We start from the raw sequence: 23,719 nt of genomic DNA, 5'->3' as shown, positions 1-23,719 counted from the left end.
AGATGGAACAGGCAGAATGAGGAGAAGGGGAAGATGGAGAGGGAGAGAGACGAGAGAGACGAGAGCGGACGACCAGGGAGGGTGATTTGATGAAGGACTTTAGGGAGATTGGAGATGGGGAGGAGGGGATGTGCAGGTGAGCTAATTAAAGGGAGATTTGTTGATGCGCTGTGAGGGCGGTCTCCCAGCTGCTGGTTCCCAATGACCTAAAGCCCCACACATAGTATGTCCCACCCACCACCCCTAGGGGGCACAAGCCCATATGCTGTCACCAGGTGGTCCACACGGTTATGAGCTGGGCCTTGTCCGCACTGCAGCACACCAGCCAATGGTGCAAAACCACATCCATGGTAGGGAAAGTCGGTGTGGATGCACCTGACTGCCTGCCTGTCTGTCTGCCTGCCTGTCTGCCTGTGTGTCTGCCTGTCTGTCTGTCTGTCTGTCCGACTGACTGACTGACTGACTGACTGACTGACTGACTGACTGACTGTCTGCCTGTCTGCCTGTCTGTCTGCCTGTCTGTCTGCCTGTCTGTCTGCCTGACTGTCTGAGTGCTCGTCATGGTTCCCCTTCCCAGGATGAATGGAAGACACAGACCCCTTGCCCTCTATAAACCATCCCCAGATTGAATGTTCCAGCCATTGTAAACAGCGCACACATCATTTCCATGTGTTTAATTATTCATATTGTAAACGTGTAGGGGATCCACTGACTGTGGCTGGTCGTGGGCCCACTGGGAGGATGGATTATTCCTAACCAATTAATGGCATGCGTCTCCTGAGGGAGACACAGGTGTGCTACTTACCCTTGCGGTGACCACAACCACCAAGAAAACACCGGTTGTCATCATGCCTCCGATGGCGGCGGCGGGCCGCCCGTACGCTATGCTCTGGCACGGAACAACCCAGAACCATGTATGGAATGCACAAGGGGCCCGCGCGAAGTGTTATCTGAGACGAGACAACACAATAACACGCCGGCTCGCACTTCTCGTAGGATTGTCTGACGGACTCCAACCCCCACCCCCCTCCCCCCCCCCCCCCCCGCCCCTCGCACGCCTCTATAATGGATTCTCTTTATGACAAAGTGTGCTCCATCATCGCTTGTGGGATTCGGGATGTGGAGAGGGAACTTCCTGTGGCCCCAGCGTACAGCACAGCACAGTGGGCAGAGCGAGCCCTTTCTGCAGACGGCGTGAAAGTCCTGTGTACGGTGCTGAGTCATTGATTGATGAAAGACGCCTAATAGCAAGGGTTTCCTTAGGGACAGGAAGTGAACAGGAAGTGAAGGCTAGGGTAAAAAATAAAAACACCCAAGGCTAACACCCCCCCCCCCTTACCCCCACCCCAACTCTCTTGGTTCCCCATGTCCTTTGTCACAGCAATTGCACATTCCAACATCCTTCCTCACGCACTAACAGGCACTAATAGAAAACTGCCTCTGTTTATTAACTGATAATAACTACCCCCCCTTCGCCCCTTCTCTCTCTTTCACTCTCTTCCCTCTCTCTTTCTGTCAGCCTCGGGGCTGGGACGTGGAGGAATATCCACACAACCTGAAACCAGTAGCTACTGAAGGCTGGCTGCAGGAGGAAAAACACATCAGCCAGGCCCACATTACAGCATGGGGGCCTGGTTGAAGAGGGCCGGAAGGTTTCTCAGAGAACACTGCCCAAGGTCAGGTGTGATGATTCTTCAACACCACTCATAAAGTAAAAGGTTTCTTCTCACAATGACACCAGGATGCGTGCCTGTGAAAATCCTGTGGTATACGCATCACATATTGATTCATTTGTATTCAGTAGAAGATAATGCTACGGTGGTTAGCGCATGGGAATTAAATCAATATGTATACAGGGAGACGGTGCGGGAGAGACAGGGAAAGAGAGAGCGAGAGAGAGAGAGAGGGAGGAAGCTGTTGAGAATCTGAGATATTGTTCCTTAGACAGAGCAAGTAAGTGGAACCTACTCTCCTCTCAAACACATAATGTGTGCGTGCGTGCGTGTTTGTGTGTGAGCCCCGCATGGCTCGGTCTCAAGAGAGATCCGGGCCTAGTGTGTCAGCGTGTTATTTGTTGTCCAATATCCCAGCGTGCCTGGAACGCAGAGGGAAGGCAGGATCAAAGTTGAGACGCGCTTGCTCATCTTCCCATTTCATGAGCTGGACGTCGCCCAGTGAATCAAAATTCGACAGGCGTCGGGAGGCCACAGATCAAAGTGCCAACCACCTGCTGTACTGGCAGCCCGGCATTACGCTCATAATATTCAAAGTCATTCGAAGACAATGAGATTAAATCATCAGCAGGAGGAGGGAGAGAGAGAGAGAGAGAGAGAGAGAGAGAGAGAGAGAGAGAGAGAGAGAGAGAGAGAGAGAGAGAGAGAGAGAGAGAGAGAGAGAGAGAAGAGAGAGGGACTTGGAGACCAGGATGCCTGCGTGTTAACCCCTCCCTGGCCGAGGTAGGAGCGCTCCAGGGTGTGGTCAGGGATGAGGTCCAGATCACGGCTGGTCCTTTTTTCATTAAACCCCAGAGCCGAAAGTCTGCTTCAATTTAATAAGCGTGTGTCTGTACAGTAACGATCCTCTGTCTCCTGGCTCCTCCACAGATCCTATCATCCCTCAGAGGAATGAGGAGACGGCGTGCTTCTGCATAGCAGCCTGGAGCCCAGCCTGACATTGCCAGGACATCACACAAACTCCCATTTGTGACTCATCATCTCCCCGTCCTCTTCTCCAGTCTCCCCCACCCCCCCCCCCCCCCCGCCTCCTCCTCCACGGTGCGTCCAGCTAATCCCAAGTTCATTCCGCGTGTTGTCGCTAGCTCCAGCCGTTCCCGGGGGGCAACAGTCGCGCCATGCCCATCCTGGCTGCAGCTCAGTGGGATGGAAGTGATGGACAGAGCCCCCATCCCCCTCTGCCCCTCTGAATGGGGTTTAATAGAAAACCACAGGCCCGGGATTGTGTTTCTCTCTCTTAGTCTCTCCCTGGGCCAATACTGTAGCTCATTACTGAAACTCTTAATCTAAAATCTCTAAATTTAGCACTAACTTCTGAACACCTTACCCCTAACTTCGAACAACCACCCCTAATATATAACTCCCAATCCCAAACTCCTACTGCAACCTTTCACTTTTAACACCTAATCCAACTTCGAAACTACTACACTTTAACTACTACCAGGCAACCCTAAAACCCCTTACTCCCAACCCTTAATCTTTAATTCCTCTCCACTAAATCCTAATCTCTAACTCCTAACACCATTCCCGAGAACCTCAATTTCTAACCCGTAAACCCCTAGTTCCTCTCCACAAACTCTGAATCCCTAACCCCTTTCCCCTAACCCGGCAAATACACTCAACCCTTCACAAACCACCTCTGCTACACAAAGTACAACGTGATCACGGGGGTGGGAGTCCCTGTCGACAGCCCAGTGGGGGGGGGGGGGGGGGTGGGTACAAGCCACCTCTACCCACCAGGCAGCAGAACTGAGAACCAAAGCTGCTCCCTGCCCGACGCCCCCGCTGAGCGAGCACCAGGTGGCTGTTCGGGGCGCACAGTTGGCAGGAAGGAGCTGCCCCGAGATCTAGGAGGAGCCCCATCCTGGCCTTGGATCTGCCGCCCCTCGCCCCTGGAGCAGGTCCCAGTGGATCCCTGGTTCATGACTGACTGGCACACAACACATCGGAGCATGCAGAGGTTATTTATGCAGGCACATAAAGAGGAGATTCTGAACGTTGTCAGAAGACGGGAAGATTAGCACTCAAATGATATTACGTGTCTTTAAAGCATCTCCCATCCTGTTATGTCCTGTGTCCTACAGTTCATTGTGATATTTCCATGTCGATTTGACATGTTTGAGGTACTATTGGAAGTTGAACAATGGCAGGCAACAAGACCACTTCCATTAGAACAAGGCTTCTCTAGCTGTGAGCTTTTACGTTTTTCAGGTACTTGAGGTACTGTGCCACTTAACCAAACACTGGCAGCGTTTACCAGTCTGGAATCAGGTAGACCTGAGACTGACAGGATCATTAGCGAAGAGAAACACAGGGAGAGGACAAATGCTCACAGCAGAGAGAGAGAGAGAGAGAGAGAGAGAGAGAGAGAGAGAGAGAGAGAGAGAGAGGGGGGAGAGCGAAAGAGACAAAGAAAAGGGGATGGTCTGAAGAGACAGAGGGAGGAATAAAGACAGAACGAGAGAGAGAGACAGGGAAATGGTGGAGAAAAACAAGTGTGACAACAACAGCGGAGACGGCAGAACATCCAGGCAAGACTGGAGAGGCAGAACATGCAGGCAAGACTGGAGAGGCTGCTCTCTCTCTCTCTCTCAACTAAAGTGCACTTGCGTTTTTAACAAGTCCGTTAATAATGTTTTGCCGTCGCAGTTTCCCCATCTCTCGCACAAGATTACAACATTTAGCAGCACATAGGAGACACGGCTGATCTATCTTGCTGCACTCCTCTCTGTCTGTCTATGACAAGTGCGGAGAAAACTATAAACCCCAGGCCAGGGTTGAGGCTCAGATGAAGGACAGGCCATGGACGGATGAGGAGGAGAGAGAGGGGTAGAGAGAGGAGAGAAAGAAAACAGAGAGGGGAGAGAGACAAGAGAGGAGAGAGGAGAGAGGGGAGAGGAATTGGAGAGAGAGAGAGTGAGAAAGAGAAAGAAAGAGAGAGAGAGAGAGAGAGAGAGAGAGAAAGAGAGGGAGGGAGGGAGGGAGGGAGGGGGAAAGGCGAGGAGAGATAGATTGTAGAGGAACGTGGGAGAGAGGGGAAAGACACAGGAGAGGAACAGGAGACAGGAGAGAGACAGGAGAGAGAGGGGAAAGACACAGGAGAGGAACAGGAGACAGGAGAGAGACAGGAGAGAGGGGGAGAGGAGCGGACGAGTCACAGCCCGCTCCACTCCAAAGCCAAGCTCAAGCGACTCACAGTAATTAGTATGTTAACTGTCACAGGCACAGATCAGCCCCTCTTCAGATGACCTCAGCCAGGCAGAGCTACACCATGTACGCCCCTGCCTCCCTTACACAGGTCCCACACTGCCCTCTGTTGGCGAGGAGAGTCATGGCATGTCCGCTTCTCCTGTACAGACATCAGTCTGAGCGAAGCATTCCCAAGGCACACATGATGACTTTGATAACCATGTACAATAACAGGGTTGTCATGAGAACCATTCAAGTCAACAGTAACGCATGCCATTTTCAACGTGTGAAAGTGGCACCGTTGTGAAGCCGCACACCTTAAAAATGACAGACTCTCTTTCTCATGAACAGTACAGTGTTCCAGGTGCTATATGATCACCCTGTCTGCATTCAATTTTCTCCTCCCTAGTCTGAAGTGGTATCTCTTGGTATCTTTCTTACTCTCATGCTTTAGCCCTCCCTACCTCCTTCCCTCCTTCCCTCTTTCCCTCCCTCCCTCCCTCCCTCCCTCTTTCCCTCCCTCCCTCCCTCCCTCCCTCCCCCTCCCTCCCTCCCTCCCTCCCTGCCTGCCTGCCTGCCTGCCTGCCTGCCTGCCTGCCTCCCTCCCTCCCTCCCTCCCTCCCTCCCTCGTACCTCAGCCAAGTTGCTGGCAGTGTCACAACTCACACTGTCGCCTTCCCTCAACCGGCAGACATTTGGCTTGGGACCTGACCCTGTTGTGAGTCCTGCTTTGATGTGAAGTGTTAAGCAGTCGGAGCTAGCGAGCTTGTCACTACGCCCTGCGTCCGAGTCTCTGACGAGAAGGCCGCAGCTTGGACCGGCTGGGGTTCTCTCTCTTTTTCCGGCCAATTCCATGTCGACTGTGAGAGGCTGAGCCGAGCCGTATCCTGCCCGGCGACAGGTCATCTGTGATCCGGCTACACACACACGCCCAGTAATCAGATTGACACTTCCTGCTGCATCGCCTTAAGCTGAAGACACCCAGCCCTGCCTCTTCCCCCTGCTTGAACCGGAGGAGGGATGAGCAGAGGCTGTCTGTGAGGGGAGATCTGTCCTGCTCCAAAGGCTGGGAGTCAAGCTCAGAGGAACCCAAACAAACTGGATAAACCAGAGACGGATTAGGGCAACTTGAAATGAACCCTCCCTCCTACACACCCACACACTCAATCCATAGTGCTTCCTTAATTAATTCGTTAGGCCCTGGGAGACAACGATGCTTAGGAGGGTACGGCTCAAACAATTAATAAAAGGCAAAGCCTTTGACGAGGGCTGGGAAACATGGCCGCCGGAACGTGGCACTTTTCTAACAGGCGTGTGGGCACTTGGGTAGCCTGCTGTTTGCGTGATTGTGTTTGCCAGGGGATATGGTTGGGGAGAGGGGGGGGGGGGGGGAGAGCTTGTACAACCTGCTGAAACTGAGTGGAGGGGAGAGCTTTTTAATCCACCCCGTGGCATCTGTTATCCACAAATCAGAGAAAAGGAGTTGGAGATCAGCTGCTCGGTATCAAATCAAACCAAAATGTATTTGTATAGCCCTTTTTACAAGCAATGTCACAGAGGGCTCAGGTGGAAAATGAATACACATCGACCTTCGTGAGAACAAAGACACAGAGAGAGAGAGAGAGAGAGAGAGAGAGAGAGAGAGAGAGAGAGAGAGAGAGAGAGAGAGAGAGAGAGAGAGAGAGATCCATATTTCGTGAACACATCATCTGAGCTGGGATGCGCAACATCACACACACACACACACGCGCGTTCACAAAACACACGTGTGCACACAAGCTCATACTCACACACGCGTCCACACATCCTCCCTCGCTGCGGGCTGTGACAACTTTGAAACAGTATCCGTGCAAATCCGGAGCCCACCCGAAAAAAAGCCCCTGTCTATAAATAGACCTGTCAACACGTTCTCTGGTGCCAGAGACGCCACTCAAGCAGTTCATTTCCTGCTCCCCCAGTCCCTCCTCCAGGGTCAGCCCAGCACTCTCTCTCTCCCGCATCCAGCCATCAAGCGACAGAGATGAGATTAGAGGAGCATACTCAACATGCCCTACATAAATCAATAATGTGTGTATGTTGCGCGTAAACCAGCACATACATGCAAACCCACAACACACACACATACATACTAACACAATGATGTCCACAACCTCAGTGATAAGTTCTAATACAGCCCCACCTGAGAACGACCTGCCTGTATGAATGTCTCCCTAATGGACTGAAGCGACCTGAATCAGGAACAGTGATCCGTGTGAACTAAACAAAGGCGTTATGCAAAGATGCAAGCAGCCTCTCTCCTCTCTGAGCGCAGGAGATAATCCGCTCAACAAGGAGGGAAAAAGGAGAGAGAGAGAGAGAGAGAAGAGAGGAGAGAAAAAGAGAGAAAGAGAGAGAAAGAGAGAGTCTAACCCCTAATGCAGCCCAAACCCCTTTTTTCCCGCTTGTCATTCTTCACTTCAAAGCATACATGATGAAATCCCTGAAGGTGTTACAAGAGGCCCTTTCCTCTCAGCCCTTACCATCTCCCTCCTCGCCTAATGCTACATAAACGCGGACTGGAAACATCTCCTCTGGTTTTCCTCTCTCTTTGTAGCTTTGCTGTCGGGAAAGCTCTGGTGAGGTGCAGAAGATTGGGAGGAGGAAGAGGAGGAGGAGGCGTTCAACACCAAAGGAAAAGAGGGACACACCAAAGGAAAAGAGGGACACAGAAAATGTGTCGCAGAGGAGAAGAGACACGTTGAGTGTTTGTGATTCGGCGAGTCTGTGAGGGAAAGACACGACAGCTCCTCCCTTCCCACCGCGGCCGGGCGTCAAAAACCGACGGGCCTCCACCGCCGAGAATGCTCCGAGGAAGGTGGGAGAGACGGAGGCAGGAACCGGGCTGAGGCCGGCTCACAGAGGAGAACACACGGAGAGACGAGCGCGCTACGGCACGGACGCCGCTCTGCACGTCTCCCCCCGCGAGCCGTGAGCCGCGCGTTGCGGTCGCGGCGCCTCGCCTCGACGCTGCGACCGCGAGACGTCATCACCCGAACGACCGGGGTGGGGGTGGGGGGGGTGGGAGGTGGTGGGAGGGATGCGTAGGAGAGGAAGTAAATGGGAGGGCACTACGACGTTCAGATCTACACGGGAGAGGAAAATGGGATGGAGGGAGAGCTGGTCAGACCGAGTGGAGGGGAACCACAGAGGGAGAGGCCGAGGAGAGGGAGGAAGGTGTTTGGAGCAGAGCCGCGGACACAGAGCTCAGGTGTGACCTGATTTCCTAGTGCCATTACTGTGGGGCTGTAGCATAGTTTATTTCAGATGCTATGCAGCTTTTTATACATGAGTAGCGAGCCCAGCTGAACATACAGCTATTAAGGCTGGAGGCACACAGCAGTTGACAGGTTTCGACGTCCCTGAACATTGTGGGGTCTCTGAGTTGTGGAGTATTAATGAAGGCAGCTGCTGCTTAGAAGCCTTGTCCGTGAGGGGAATAATGGTGACGTGTATGGGTGGGTGTGTGTGTGTGTGTTTGTACTGTATGCATGCCTGTGCGCGTGTGCATGCGTGTGTGTGCATTTCTGTATGTCGGTTAACCCATCCTGATCTCTTTCAACACAGTTTTGTGATAAGGGTTATCTCTGAAGTCTAATGAGTTTGCCCAGAAGCCCTCTTCATCTCCCAGAGTGCAGTGCAGGAGTAGGCGAGCGCGCAGGATCTGGTTCCACTCTCCCTCTGGTGACCCGTGCATGGGGCTCATGCTACACTACGTTCGAAGATTGTATTTCCAGTTGGAAACGTCTCTGCTCCAGCCCCCTCGGCCAGCCACGTCGCTTTTAATCAGGACTTGTTTTCTCTCTCTCTCTCCCTCCTTCCCTCTCTTTCTCCCTCCCCGTCTCTCTCGCGGTTTCTTTCACTCTCTCTTTCTTTCTCTCTCTCTGCCTCCCCCCCCCCCCCCCCATCTACTCACTGTAACTCAGACTGCCAAGCAAGACCGCCAAAACGGAGGGAGAGAGATGTTGGGGAGCTTGGCACGCTGAGGCCTGTGCAGCCTGGTGACAGAGAGAGAGAGAGAGAAAGAGAGAGAGAGATAAGCTCAGTGACAGTGGCTGAGGCACTGCTGGAGAGAAGGAAAGAGAGAGAGGGAGAGAGAGAGAGAGAGAGAGAGAGAGAGAGAGAGAGAGAGAGAGAGAGAGAGAGAGAGATGAGAGACAGAAGGAACGAAGGAGGGAAGGAGGAGAGAGTGGCTGCTGCAGGATTAAGCTTCTAATCACAGACAGCACTGCATGAAAGACTTAGAGTCTCTCCCTCTAAGGCTGCCTACTCTTTAGGCAAAGAAAGAAACACATTCAGCTCAATTCCCTTTAACCCAGGCCTCTGTCTCATTATCTTATAGCACACAAACATGAATATCGCATGTGCACACAGACCATATTCATAGTAATAATACAGTATTTTGTTAACAGATGCTATTATCCAAACCTATGTACAGTTCAGTGGGGGGATTTGAACCTGCAACCTTGCTATCTGCAGGCAAAAGCCCTAACCACCGAGCTATCCCCACCCCGGGAGCATGACGAGACGCGTGCATTTATCAGAAAGTCCAAATGTAGTCTCTCGTGGTAACAGGCTCCAAATGTCTGTGCAGTGGCGAGGAGCTCGGGTCTGAAGGCCAATTTCACGGTTAGCCGTGCTCATGACGGCCACGGCCGCGGAGGCCCTTCCCTGGCATACTAAGGTGTCTCATTTGTTTGTGTTCGAAAACGGCGGATACGAGCGAGCCCCTCAGAGGGTTCACTCCTGCTCCTGCCCGCTCCAAATCCATTAATTGCCTTGGCCGACCCTCACAGCAGGTGGAGCACACTTCAGCAGGGGGAACGACTGTGTCCTTGGAGACACCTCGCCCGCTAAAAAACTTGGGGTAATATTTTGGTTATGCATCTCTTTCCCCTCCCCATCTTTCTCACTCTTTCTCCCTGTCTACTCTCTCTCTTGCTCTCTCTCTCTCTCTCTCTCTCTCTCTGTCTCTCTCTCTCTCTCTCTCTCTCTCTCTCTCTCTCTCTCTCTCTGTCTCTCTCTCTCTCTCCCGTGCTCTCCTCTGCAGTTATGAACTTCACCCCCCCCCGACATCTCCTTCCCCTGCCCTCCATTTGCACCTCTTTCTCCTTCCCTCTCCCTCCCCACCTCTCTCTCTCCCTCTCCCCAAGACCACATGGCATCCAGACTATCAGTTTGTGTGTGGGATCTTTATCTAATGACGGCAGCATTGATTTATGCTTGGGTGTAGCACGGCCATTAAGGTAATTGCATGATCACTTCATAACATCCTCTCCTTGTCGCCTTGGTAATTTGGCTTCCCTCTATCCAACTTCCATAGCCAGGCCCCCCTAACCGCATTATCGCTGGGAAAGTAGTCGGAAATATCATCTTCCCAGCCTGGCAAAATTGATTTGATACCTTTTTGACTGACTCCTGAAAAACCTTTTAGTCTGTCTCTCACCTGAGTTTGCCATTTGATCCATGAGAGGCTCCTAAAGTCTTAACAGTCTTTATCGATCGCCATTCTCCAGCCAGCTTTTAGCCCAGGTGCGGGAAGGGTGTGGGCTGGGATGTTGGGGGGGGGGGGTGAAGGGGAGGCAGTGGTCACCTTGTAAGCTCCTACGGTCCTGCATTGTTTGAGTGAGATCATACCTCGGACCTCAGTATTTTGAGCTGCTGAGGTCCCTGCTGCTGCACTCTGAACTACCTCGATGGAAGATGACAACTGTGTTTAATTACAAGTTAATCGTGCTCGCTGGTTATGAAGCTTGTCATCTTTCTTGTACCTTTTCTGTCTAAATACTCATTAAGAGATTGAGCGCAAGTGTATGAGAATTTATGGAATGGGAAAACCTACAGTATGAGGAACAGTATGAGGAATGTACTGTGAGTACAAAAAGTTTTGGGGCTGAGCTTTAAGGAATCAGACACGTTTGCTCACCTCTAGAGACATGCTACCTCTCAGAAGCTGCCTTTTGGACACACCCACCAGTCAAAACTTTTTTTATGAAGATTTATCTTCATAAAAAAAACTACAAATGTTTGTGTCACAGCCATTATCAGTTAAGTGTCTACTGGGATCTGATTTAGGCCTTGGTCAATTACCCAGATCAATAACTTGACAGTATCTGAACAAAATGGAGGCGAGTTTTAAACTGGCCCACAATTGGCTCTCCAGGGCCTCATCCATTGGTTGTTAATGCTCTGGGTTAGACAAATCAAGGACACTGGACTATCGGCAGAACTTGGCAGTATTCTCAAATAGTAGTTGACCCACGATTGGTTTCAATTTGCAGTGGTCTCAAGCTAATTGGACTGCAAAAAATATTGTGATAAACCACTGCTGAAGTCTCTGAGCATCTCACCTTCCTTTCTGGAGTTTTGGTTGCAAACACAGGCACGCGGCAGGCAAGCAGCGGGCACCTGAATGCATCCATGGTCTTCTCTACATCTTCAGCACAGAACCAGCCTGGTGAGTTCTCTTCTCCTACAACAAAAGACAGGAGATGGAGAAGGAGAGAACAAAAAAGGGAGGAGAGGGAGGAGAGTGGTAGAGAGAGAGAGAGAGAGGAGAGAGAGAGAGAGAGAGAGAGAGAGAGAGAGAGAGAGAGAGAGAGAGAGAGAGAGAGAGAGAGAGAGAGAGAGAGAGAGAGAGAGAGAGAGAGAGAGAGAGAGAGAGAGAGAGAGAGATTATATTAAGAGTTTGCAGTTTTAGGTTGTAGAGCACATGCCTGCAGTGTAAGCAACTCTTTATGCCACAGTTGCGCACTTGGCGTCCTCAGAAATTAGATTGTGTTCAGAAATTGCTCGACTGTGACAAAAAAAAACAAGAGAAATAAATGCCTATCTCTGAACAAGAATTTGAGTCTATTCAAGGGAAATATATTTTCTCCGTCCAATTTGTGTATTATCATATCCGACCGCACAGAGCGCAAACAAACCAGTGTTTGAAAAGCAGACACACCTCGCAGGTGAGGCAGGAATATCAGATTAGCCTCGGTGTGGGGCTCGGTAATCAGCCCCAAGTCGCCGGCTAGAGGAGAGGTTAGTCAACTCGGCCTACACCAGACCCCAGTGCTGATTACGGCGATGGTAATGAGACTATATATTCAAAACAACAGCCAGGGTCCACCGCAGCGTGAGCGAGGCGAAGCGCAGGATTTGAGTTAATAAAGGTAAAAAAGACTACATCCATCTGCCACTCTCCCACGGAGAATGCGTCTCTTAGCACTACAACAGGTGTGCTTACTCCGCTCTTGCCAATCTGCCAACATTCCATTAAGTAATTTTGTAATTGTCGATCGCGATTTACTGAAACGCAACTGTGTATGCAATCAAACAGCTTGTCTTAATTTACTCCCTGGGTCGACTGAATATATCAGAATGCAGTAAGCCACGTGCTGAAGTATCAGTAGGCCTAGCTATTTTCCAAGCGGTTATCTTGCAGTGAATTAAAAACATGAAAAAGGGGGGGGTGGGTTGGTTTGAAAAAAAGACAGGAAAGGCCAGTTCTTCTCGAGTCACTTCGGTGTTCTCGAGTAGGTATAAGGGAGATTTAAGGGCCAATTAGCCAAGTTTAGTCTCACCGACACATAACGCTAGAGCTGGATGTCACTTAACCAGACTTGTACAGCACGCAGACACACATACAACAGTCAATTTGCAGGAAGAGGAATCTCGAAAGGTTGCAATAGTTAAGGCCAACTTTCCATGCTGGAACAAAAGCTAGAAATGTAGCCGTTTGAACATGACTCTTATAAACTGTAATTATGGCATGTGCAGAGTAGCACGACCAATAATAACTTTGTTACCGCATTAGTGAGGCATAACGCCGTTCCCGAAGAACGGCTAATAGTCACGATTTAACTGTGCTTATCTTCAGATTGATGCTCTTTGGAAGAAATGCTTTACATTCAGAAGAGATGAGACTGACACATGCAAGGGCAGAAGGAGAAACTGACAATAGCCCAAAGAAAAACTTGAGTATGTCAATTGGCACATTGGTACATCTAAGAATAATGTATTAAATTGTGTCTAGTTCTACAACCTCACAGAAGTATTCGTCAACCTTGACTGTCTTTGTGACATGCACATTGAGAATTAGGCCTAGAGGCAAATCTTTTTTGATGGCAAAGATTTGTCAGGAGAATGTTAGAATTTGTTTTTGTTCAAAGTACTGTCAGTTGCCCTGTAAACTGAGAAGAAGGGTGCAAAGGCACACAAAGACCACAATCCACTCAAGGAATAAAAAACATTCAAAGTTTACCAGACACGCACATAGTGGTCTCTAAACCAACAATTCCTCCGAGCGAGCTCGTCCATGAACAAGCAGTTTGGCTGTGAACGTTGTAGAAAATGGTTGATCATCCCATAAAAAAAAAACACAAATAACAGCAACTTTGTATCCAACAACCATAACAGGATTAAAAGAGAGTAATGTGATCTGTCAGACTGTTTGTACCGAACAAACCACATCACCTTCTGACACAGGTAGGGTTAGGAGTACGCCGATGTACATCTTTCTTATTCATTAGTTTAGCATCTGAAACACAAACACATCCTGAACTCAAGCTCCCGAAGTGTTCTTTAAAACAGACCCTATCCCCCGTGTGTCGCTCCCAAACCTCTGCTTCTTCAGACTCAGGTGGAACATTAACGGCTGAAACATCGCTTGTTTTCTCTCAGAAGGCAGACGGGTCTTCATAGCTGCAGCTGGATCCTCAATTATATATCTTTGGGGCTGGCCTTTGCGCTGAATGCCTCAGCGCCAGCCCTGTGAGGCCCGTAAAGACTTATTAAAAAGCTGTAATTGAGGCGGATTGCCAGTAACTGGTCCACCAGGGTCATCAGGTCCACTGCTTTCCTATGCACCTGAGCGCTCAGTGACTTTCTATGGCTAATTATTCAATTAGCATTGATAGCAGTGTGGTGAGCTGGGTTTTCTGGTGATTGTGGGGTCAGAAAAGCAGTACTCCTGGAGGTGGGCAGGGCGAGTTGTTATTACATACCTGAGCAAGCCTCAACCCGAGTGAACCCAAGACGAAGAGGAATGAAGAAGTGGGTGGAAGAGGTAGAAGAGGAAAGGAAGGAAAGAAAGAAGAATCAAGAGGAGAAGAGAAGGCTGGTGAGGGGGGACGGGAGAAGGAAGATGAGAAGGAAAAGGAAGAAGACCAGAAGGGAGAGGAGGAAGAAATTGAAAAGGTGGGGGAAAAGAACAAGGATGTGGAGGAGGAGAAGGAGGGAGAGTAGAGGACGAAGAGGGGAGAGGAGAGAAGGAAGGAGAGGATGAGAAAGCAAAGGACAATAAAGTGGAGATACGATACGATGATGAAGAGGAGGAGAGAAAAGAGGAGGAGGTATATGTAATCAGGGAGGAGAGTGGTGTAGTGCTAGTCTGAGAGAACACAGTAGGCTTCACCCTCAGCCCAAACACTGTGTTAACGATGACGGATAATTGGGCTTTCCAGAGCCACAAACAGAGGGGAAAAAAACTCAAATTTGAACAATAATGAGAAACAGGCAGGCCAGTCACCTTCAAACACTCACCATGTGTGCACATTTGCAAACACACACGCATATTTAAATACATTGAATTCACCAAATATATACATATACTAGGATCAGATTCATGTTGGAATTATGAAATGAATAAATTAATATCGTCTCCACACTTCCAAGCTGCCTCTGATAGATTGACTCAAACACATGCGCACGCACACATACCCACACACGCAATTGGGCCAAGTCACTAGTGAAGCACAGTTAATGCATCCATTAGCATAAGACCCCCTCACCCTTGCACATACAGGGAAGCTATCAAGTGTTTCACAGCCAAGAGCTCCCTCCATCCCACTCTCCCTTTCAATCACTCTCTCTCTCTCACTTTCCACCTCTCTCACACACATTCTCTTTCTGTGTCTGTGTCACACACTCTTTCTGCCTTCCTGTGTCTCGCACTCTCTACTACATTCGGATAGAAACCCTGACATTACCTGGAAGGTTGATCAGCGCCAAATAATCCTTGTTAAAAACCCATAAGCTTAGCTCAACTCACGGTCCACGATATAACAAAACACAGAGACGTTTCAGAACGATGTACTATTTTCAAAATCTATGAAATCATCTCCAACCTTGGCAGTGTAGAAGGCTCATTATTACAGGGGCTTCTGCTACACCATGGGCAGTAACACTCAACATCATTCTTCCCACTGCCATCAAGTGAAGACAAGGTGTTTATGAGGACTGACATCTTCTTCTCTGACAGACATAGTTTATGGAGGGTCACTTCCAGTCCAGAGTTTTTACTTAAAAAGTGAATTTCATATTCAGAAGTTAATTTCCCCTTCCAGCGTTTATACCCTCAACCGTCCATCCCGTCGATTCTGTAGCCTGTATTTGAAAAGTTGCATTCATTTATGCGTTTATCCAAAGCGATGTACAACAAGTACAACAGAAGGATCAGGGATCAGAGGTGCCTAGTTCTAACAGTATTTCGATGTTCATCTTTTACCAGGTGGAAGGCTATGACAGTGATATGCTTTGTAATCAGTGAATGACAATACAGTGTCACAAATCAGATGACAAGAAGTGGATGGAAACAGTTAAGGACGGGGGCCGGGACATTCTGCTGCTTTGATATTCAAATCAGCCTGATGAAGATTCATTTGCAATGTCTATCAGACCTCCGACACAAAGGGCAAAGTTATATACTCATTACACACACCCAGCGCAATTGATATTTTCTCTGGATAAATGCTTGAGTGGAATTTGGTAATTAAATTTGTGATAATGTTTACTCCTCACAAACATTTCCCGCATTTGAGCGCAGTGAGATGTGAAGATAATCTTCCCTTTTCTGACAGATGAATTGCAGAAGCTCCAAGAAAATCGCCTTCTCCTTGAGAATACGCCGTCCGCCACCCGTCCCTTCTTCCTAATGAAAAACGTGGTCATCACCCCAGACCTGTTCGGGTGTTTTACTCCAACACAGTGGCGGTGTCACTGCAGCACCTGGCGGCTGCTCATGCTGCAGGAGCAAGGTGGGTTCTGTGATTGCGGTTGCCATAACAACCGTAGGAGAAGACAAAACGAACGTTCCGACGAGGGGGGGGACGGGTCATATGTTGCTTGGAGATTCCACCGACCACATCCCATCCTGCTCAGCTTCAGGTCAACAACTTCACTGTACTCTACTGTATTCTACTCTAAGACTATGTTCTACTCCAGACTGACAAGACAGACAAATAGATGCATAGACAGATTGATTTTTCTCCTTAGTACACTGCTACTAACCACCACCGCCGCCACGACCACACACAGCTCCAGTTAGGACTATCTGGGGGACCACACTGGATTAAAAGGGGGTGCAGGGGACTGTGCCTGCTCTGGTACTCCTACTTCTGGGGAGTTGAGTCTATTGATTCTCCTAGTGGAGAGGGCAGAGTCTGAGCCACTTAGAGGTAGCAGCGAAACCCTGGGCAACAGCCCCCTGCATCCCTCCGCTCCCTGCGGAGGGGCTGATTGCTTGTCTCAATCATCCTTTCTTTGCTCACCTCCCTTTTTTTTGTTGCCCCTTCTTTCTCTCGCTCTCTTTCTCCCTCTCTTCTCCCAGCTCTCTATCCCTCCATCTCCTTCCCTCACGTCTCACTGTCTCTCCATCTCTCTCTCTCACTCTCTTTATTTCTCTCTCTGCCTGAACCCCCATCAATTCCCCCCCCCAGACTCCAATCTCTCACGTCTGGTCTCCGTTGTGGGTCGTCCAATCAGCAGCCTTAGCCCAGGCTGACAGAAACCTCCATCCCAGACGATGGAAAACCAATTAATTTGCAGCAGAATCAACCCATTAATTAGGTGATTCTTCTAGCTATGATATGGAGAGCCCTTCAGAAGCAGTGGGGGCTGATGGAGGGCAGACAAGATGCGGTGACACATTCTAATGCAGCCAGTCTTCTTAATGGATCCCAGAGCTGTCTCAGCTGAACTGTGGGACGTGTCTCTGTATGTGTCTCTCTTCCTCTCTCCCTCTTTGTGTCTCTCTCCCTCTCTTTCTGTCTCTATCTATCTGTCTCTCCCTGTCTCTTTGTCTCTCGCTCTCTCTCTGTCTCTCGTTTCCAAGGGCTCATAGCAACGCCACGTGGTAACAAAGTGACAAATGGTGTTTATTTAAGGCATCGCTTCTCCAGCGCCGCCAACATCCTCTGTATTCTATCATGTAAAACCTCTCTGCCATCTAACACCTCCATAGCATAGTAACTTTCTTCTCCAAGTCTGGCACAGTTTCCAGGAAGTGCGTTCGTATCCAATACCAAGTGCCAGTGTAGGGAGCCACGAGATTCACAAGCCAGGCTAACACTGGAGGCATCCTCTTACAACACCTGAAGTGTTGGTAATCAAATAGAAAGAGTGCTGTGGAATCCCAGTGACCTGAAGCACACAGTGGAGAGTGCAGCATTTGTCTGGTCCAGTGTTTCCCTATATTCAGAAGGGTGAGAGCGGAGGACTTCACCTGAGGGATAGCATGGTATCTGGGCAGAAGGACAAACCTCGTTACAAAGAGGAGAAGCTAAGAATTGAGGTTTGCGATGTAACGTTGCATTCACTCAGCGGATGCGTTCGTCCAATGAGACATACGGGGTGTCGGGGGGGGATATTTGAACCAGGGACCTCTTGATCAGCAGGTAAATGCTGAAGCCTGAGCTACACCTATTATACACGAGAGCTCCCCTCTCGTGTGATGTTGAATCTCTCCCTGCAATCCAGCACCAGCACATTTGAAGGCACTGGTTGTTCCGGGGGGGGTGGGGGTTTTAGGAGAGCGCTGTCCTCCTCCGCAACCAACAGGTTTGGACTCAGTGGCTCTGAACTGCTGAGTTGGTGTTTGGCGTCCCCAGAGAGCCATGGTGCTGGCCCTGTAGCGGGTCGGCATGGTGGCAGAGTCCCACAGACAGCAGGCCATCCGTGAAATTGCATCAACAACTCCCTTATGGTAATTACATTTGGTTAAATGGGAAGGCAAAGTGTGGGTGTAATGCAATTAACATGTAATTGACATCCTGAACGGGATGGTGTTGGGGGCTGTTGTGGGCGCAGCCGGGGAATCAACGCTGGCATGTCTCATTTTCTTTGACCTCGGTCTCAGTGTGTCACATGGAGGTTTTCATCTTTCTGTTGCTAGTGTGAACGGTCAGGAAACCAATCAAATAAACCGACCGAAATGCAGATAGGCAGACAGGCAGGTAGACAGACAGATGGGCAGAGAGACAGGCAGGCAGGCAGGATAGAGAGAGAGAGAACGACCAGACAGACAGACAGACAGAAAGTAAGACAGACAGACTGATAAACAGACAAATAACATACTACAGAAACACAAGTTAGCTGTTGCTGGTCAGGTTCCCTCAAAAACGCCTCTGGAGATATGCTGTCACTCTGCCTCACTGGTGCATTCTGGGATGCGGGCCCACTGATACCAGAGTGACAGCACAGATTGTTTGTTTTTTGCTCCTCATCCTTGTAAAAACAAAAAGTCCAATAACCTGTTTTTGTTTATTAGCCAGAGCTTGGCATTTGGGAGGCTTGTTGTTGTTGTGGCTGTTATTGTTGTTACTGTTGGGAGAGCAGCTTATTTTTCCCAAACATCCATGGGTAATATCTAAATAGTGCTTGGCAACCACTGAAGACGTGAGGCTGCGAGCCAAACAAACCCTACCTCATTTTTGACAACACTGTGTACCCGGCCCTTCTTCTCTACAAGGTGCAATGAGACTAACCCTGCGTTGAACCCAGATCTCCTGTAGTTCAGCTCATTCATAATCTATTAGGCCAAGAGGACACTGTAACAGCAGAACATTAGGCTGGCAAGATGCACAGCTACTTCTCTGTACACAAGTGAATTCCCAGACCACCTCTAACATACACAGTACAGTACAGTATGCAGATGTATATGTTGGTAATAATGTGTTGGTGCTCCATTGTCCCGCTGTGCACTGCACTCATGTGAAATATATTCTTCCTGTGGGCCTCAAACCCTAAACTACAGCTGTGAGGCTGGTGGAGGGAGAAGGAGGAGGCCAGCTTCAGAGAATATGTTCCCCTATACCTGCCTGGTGGCTCTGATACCTCTTTGATACACACACACACACACACACACACACACACACACAGGTTTCTCCAGGAGAGCTCTCAGATGTGTTCCCTCTGGTTGGTGTATTCAGGGCACACCCACAGCCTGTCTCACAAGAGGTGGAACGCCGCGGAGAGAACATCCATTCAGCTGCTGCTCTCTTCAGTGCAGAGAGAACGGGGAAGGAAGCTTGTAGCTGGGACGCCCACACAGACAGAACTAGACTGGAGTCCCAGCCCAGAGTGCTCTGCCCGGGAACATGGGCCCCAAAACAATAGGATGCTTCGGGGAAAGTCTGGCCGCTCATCTGTAAAAATCGGTCATTTCACGTCCAGGTTTGTTTGACCCGGTTCCGTCCCTTTGAAAGCCCCAACAGATCTGTGTACAGGAGCGCACGCAGCAGAGCCCTCTGGGAATACAGCTTGCCTAAACACTGGGCAGAAAGCTAAACTAACTGGCGGGGGGTAAGAGTAGCACTCAGTCACACACACAGGCAGTGTGGAGGGTGAGTGATATGGAGGAGAGCTCGGGGGGGGTCTAATGGCACGGGCGGGGGGGGGGTATATAACAGAGGAGGGTTAGTGGAGGGGGAGGAGAGTACAGTAGAGTAATGTAGAGAAGAGAAGGAGAAGAGAGTGGAGTGGGAGAGGAGAGGAGTGGGGGGAGGGGAGAGGAGGGGAGAGGAGAGGAGTGGGGGGAGGGGAGAGGAGAGGAGAGGAGAGGAGAGGAGAGGAGAGGAGAGGAGGGGAGGGGAGGGGAGGGGAGGGGATGTTGCAAGGTGCTGCTGGTGCATCACTGTTATCAGTCGTTCACGTGTAACACATGTACCATGTATAAAACAAGCCCAACACACATGTCTGAATGGGTCAACCCATGTTCAACACCCCATGTCAATGACCTGAACCAAGATCATGTCCGACACTGCTTTGGTTGTAAATGTGACGGCACACGCTACATGTTTAAAACATTAAAGTCTCATGTACAAGTCCACCTTCACGAAAGCGTGATGTGTTTTGTCTGAGCTGGAGGGGGTACTCACGTTGTGCGACCTTGGCCAGGTGAAGGCGGTTGACCCAGGAGATCTTACTGAGGGGACTGGGTGTGTTGAAGACCACCATGAAACAGACTGGCCGTCCAGACCTGAACACACACACACACACAACACACGCACACAATGTGCGTGCGCACACACAGGCACACACAGAAAAAGGATTATGACTTAAGCTCCACCGGTGCCTTTCAATATCACTGTACTAATGTGATTATCATGTCTTACTACATGACGCATTGTTTTGTACATAAGAGAGGATTTCCAGGGGTAAGAACAGCCTGTATTCAGATTGGATCCAGGTTTTACAAGCCTGGATGTTAAATCTCTGTTAATTTTCTGATATATATATATATATATGTGTTACTGCATATCTCAGTTTCATCTCACAGCTCTGTTATAACTTTGTCACATCTCAGTTATATCTATGACATATCTCTTCTATAGCTGTGTTATATCTCAGTTATATAGGTGCCATATCAACTGCATCTCTGTTGTATATCTGTTACATGTATGATATAACTGTTATATCTGATATATCTGTTATGTCTGATGCATCTCCGTTTGATCTCTTATGTCTGAGCTTCAGAACATGTAGGGGGACACAGGAGCAGTAAACCTTGGAGAGCAGCGTTACTGTGGTGAATGGTAACTGTGACAAGGTACAGTACCCTTACCCCCTCCCCCCCCCCCCCACACACACACACACAATCTGGGAGGAGAGGATGAAATAAATGAATGAATGATGTATTCAAATGAAGCCCTAGGAGTACTGACACTGTGAAGTCATGACAACTTGCAGAGATGAGCGCATGAGAGTGAGTAATATTCGCTCAGAAACACACACACGCACACACACACACACACACACACACAGCTGAGGACGCTTCCACTTCAATGCAACCCAGTCTTCTTTCTCCTGTCTCTAAGCGGCTCTAACCTCCTCCTTTACTGGCAACCTTGCACATTTGTGTTGTCCGCTGTTGTGCAACACTTCCTGTAGAGGCCCTGTTAGCTCAGCTCTGGGGTGTAGAGGTGAGTTCGAAACAACCGGACTGAATGCGTCAAGAAAGGAGCTTTGAGTCATCCACTCGCCGCAAAGCAGGTCTCCTGTCTACTCTGAGGCTATTCAGTGAGCTCATTATACACACACACACACACATGTGGGCACGCACACACAAGCATGCTCACACAGTACCAACCCACACATGCGGGCACACACACACCAGCACACACACAGAGAGCACACACCCACGTATGCACATACACACACCCACGTATGCACATACACACACCCACGTATGCACATACACACACCCACGTATGCACATACACACACCCACGTATGCACATACACACACCCACGTATGCACATACACACACCCACGTATGCACATACACACACCCACGTATGCACATACACACACCCACCACTCACACACACAGACACAAGAGAGAAGACATTCACATCCAAATTGGACATCATTAGATGGTAATGGAGTGGAGAATGGTGTGCAGTAAGGGACTGTGCCTCAGTTATCGCTGCATGCTCTCCGCTCCACATTTCATTCGACTCAGGCACAGAGAGGAGGGAAGGAAAGACAGCTCGACTAAGGTGAAGGGAAGAAGATGAAAAGAAGGAGGACATTGAAAAAACACAAAAGGGGAAGAAAAGGGAGATGGAAAGAGAGAGAGCTCTGTGAGGGACAGAATCATTTGAGTCAGATCTTGAACTTCTCTGGCATGTTGAAAAACCGGAGCTCTCACACAAAGGTGTCATTTGGACGTTTCACGACTTAAATACAGCACCCACAATTTTGCTGCGTCCGCGGAGAGGTGGGGACACAGAGAGGGACATGAGGAACTGACTGCTCTCTTGGCAGGTTCATCACCCACAACACTTCTGATGGCGCCACCAGGGCCGGCTCACCCAGGGCCCACGGGGCCCATGGGGCCGACGGACAGACACTGTCCAGGATAAACCTGGCTGGACAGGACAGGAGAGGACATGATAGAGCAGGGCAGGGCAGGGAGACCCCAGAATAGGAGAGGAGAGGACAAGAGAGGACAAGATAAGACAGGAGGGAAGGAGAGCAATGTCATGCACAAGGACAGGACAGAAGCTGTCTGGAGAGTGGAGAAAAAGCCTGACATACACCTGGCTAACACACAGACACTGAGAGAGGCTGAATGCACCAATACAGCAGAGGAGTACCGCAGAGGTCACACACATCCATGAGAGGGTCAGACACACCACCCAGCATCCAGACACTGGGAGAGGTCACACACACTTATCTATACTACAGACACTGAGGTGATCACACACACACACACATAGACATACACACATACACAGAGACACACACAAGCCTGCATACTCCAGACACCGGGAGAGGTCACACATATATACACATCCACACACTCACCCACACACAAACCAGCACTCCAGCCACAGGTCAGAGGTCAGAGGTCGTAGACACACTCCAGCAAGTGAATGTCCGTACCTGGAGGTAATGCGAGGCAAAGCTAACCTACAGTTTCTCTTCCACACAGGGTCAGAGGTCATCTATTGACAAAGCAGCGGTTCAAATAAACAAAAATAAAAGTAGGGCAGCCATGAACATTAGGGCATGTTGTGTTCTTTCCTGAGTGTGTCTGTGGGGATTAGTGGAGGCCCAAGGGAATAGTGGTGAAGCCTATTAGCTGGTTAGTGAAAGGGGATAGTGGTGAAGGTGAGGATAGCTGGTTAGTGAAAGGGAATAGTGATGAAGGTGAGGGTAGCTGTTTAGTGAAAGGGGATAGTGGTGAAGGTGGAGGGTAGCTAGTTAGTGAAAGGGGATAGTGGTGAGGGTGGAGGGTAGCTAGTTAGTGAAAGGGGATAGTGGTGAAGGTGATGGTAGCTGGTTAGTGAAAGGGGATAGTGGTGAAGGTGAGGGTAGCTGGTTAGTGAAAGGGAATAGTGGTGAAGGTGGAGGGTAGCTGGTTAGTGAAAGGGAATAGTGGTGAAGGTGAGGGTAGCTGGTTAGTGAAAGGGGATAGTGGTGAAGGTGGAGGTGGAGGGTAGCTGGTTAGTGAAAGGGGATAGTGGTGAAGGTGATGGTAGCTGGTTAGTGAAAGGGGATAGTGGTGAAGGTGATGGTAGCTGGTTAGTGAAAGGGGATAGTGGTGAGGGTGGAGGGTAGCTGGTTAGTGAAAGGGAATAGTGGTGAAGGTGAGGGTAGCTGGTTAGTGAAAGGGGATAGTGGTGAAGGTGGAGGTGGAGGGTAGCTGGTTAGTGAAAGGGGATAGTGGTGAAGGTGATGGTAGCTGGTTAGTGAAAGGGGATAGTGGTGAAGGTGATGGTAGCTGGTTAGTGAAAGGGGATAGTTGGCACAGTCACGTAGGCTGCAGTGTTAAAAATTCTCCACACATTCTCAGTGTAGTCGGGGCGTGTGTGAGGCTTGGTCCGTCAGTATAGGAGTGTGCCTTCTCTGTGTGTGTGTGTGTTTAAACATTTGTGTCTGTGAGTTTGTGCGTGTGTTTGCATGTCTGCGTGTCTGCTGCTGAATGAAGAAGTACTCCTGGACTGGAGTTGAGGAGGCCATGCTGTGCACCCACTCTCATGCCTAC

At 49.6% G+C, this 23,719-nt stretch overlaps 1 protein-coding gene across 1 annotated transcript in view; it reads right to left on the bottom strand.

Moving 5' to 3' along the window:
* arhgef10la (Rho guanine nucleotide exchange factor (GEF) 10-like a) overlaps positions 1-22,120 on the bottom strand; it is a 48,719-nt gene extending 26,599 nt beyond the window's left edge. The window contains exons 1-3 of the mRNA XM_062456179.1: positions 22,041-22,120; positions 20,102-20,202; positions 11,309-11,430 (exon numbers count right to left, since the gene is read on the bottom strand). Of these exons, the coding sequence (XP_062312163.1) occupies positions 11,309-11,430; positions 20,102-20,202; positions 22,041-22,120 (303 nt within the window). The remainder of the gene's footprint in view (positions 1-11,308; positions 11,431-20,101; positions 20,203-22,040) is intronic.
* Between the last annotated feature and the right edge of the window lie 1,599 nt (positions 22,121-23,719).

Source organism: Osmerus eperlanus, chromosome 1, assembly GCF_963692335.1.
Source record: "Osmerus eperlanus chromosome 1, fOsmEpe2.1, whole genome shotgun sequence".
NCBI classification, from domain to species: domain Eukaryota; kingdom Metazoa; phylum Chordata; class Actinopteri; order Osmeriformes; family Osmeridae; genus Osmerus; species Osmerus eperlanus.
The sequence above is the reverse complement of the archived record's forward strand: the minus strand, read 5'-3'. Positions and strand labels throughout refer to the sequence as shown.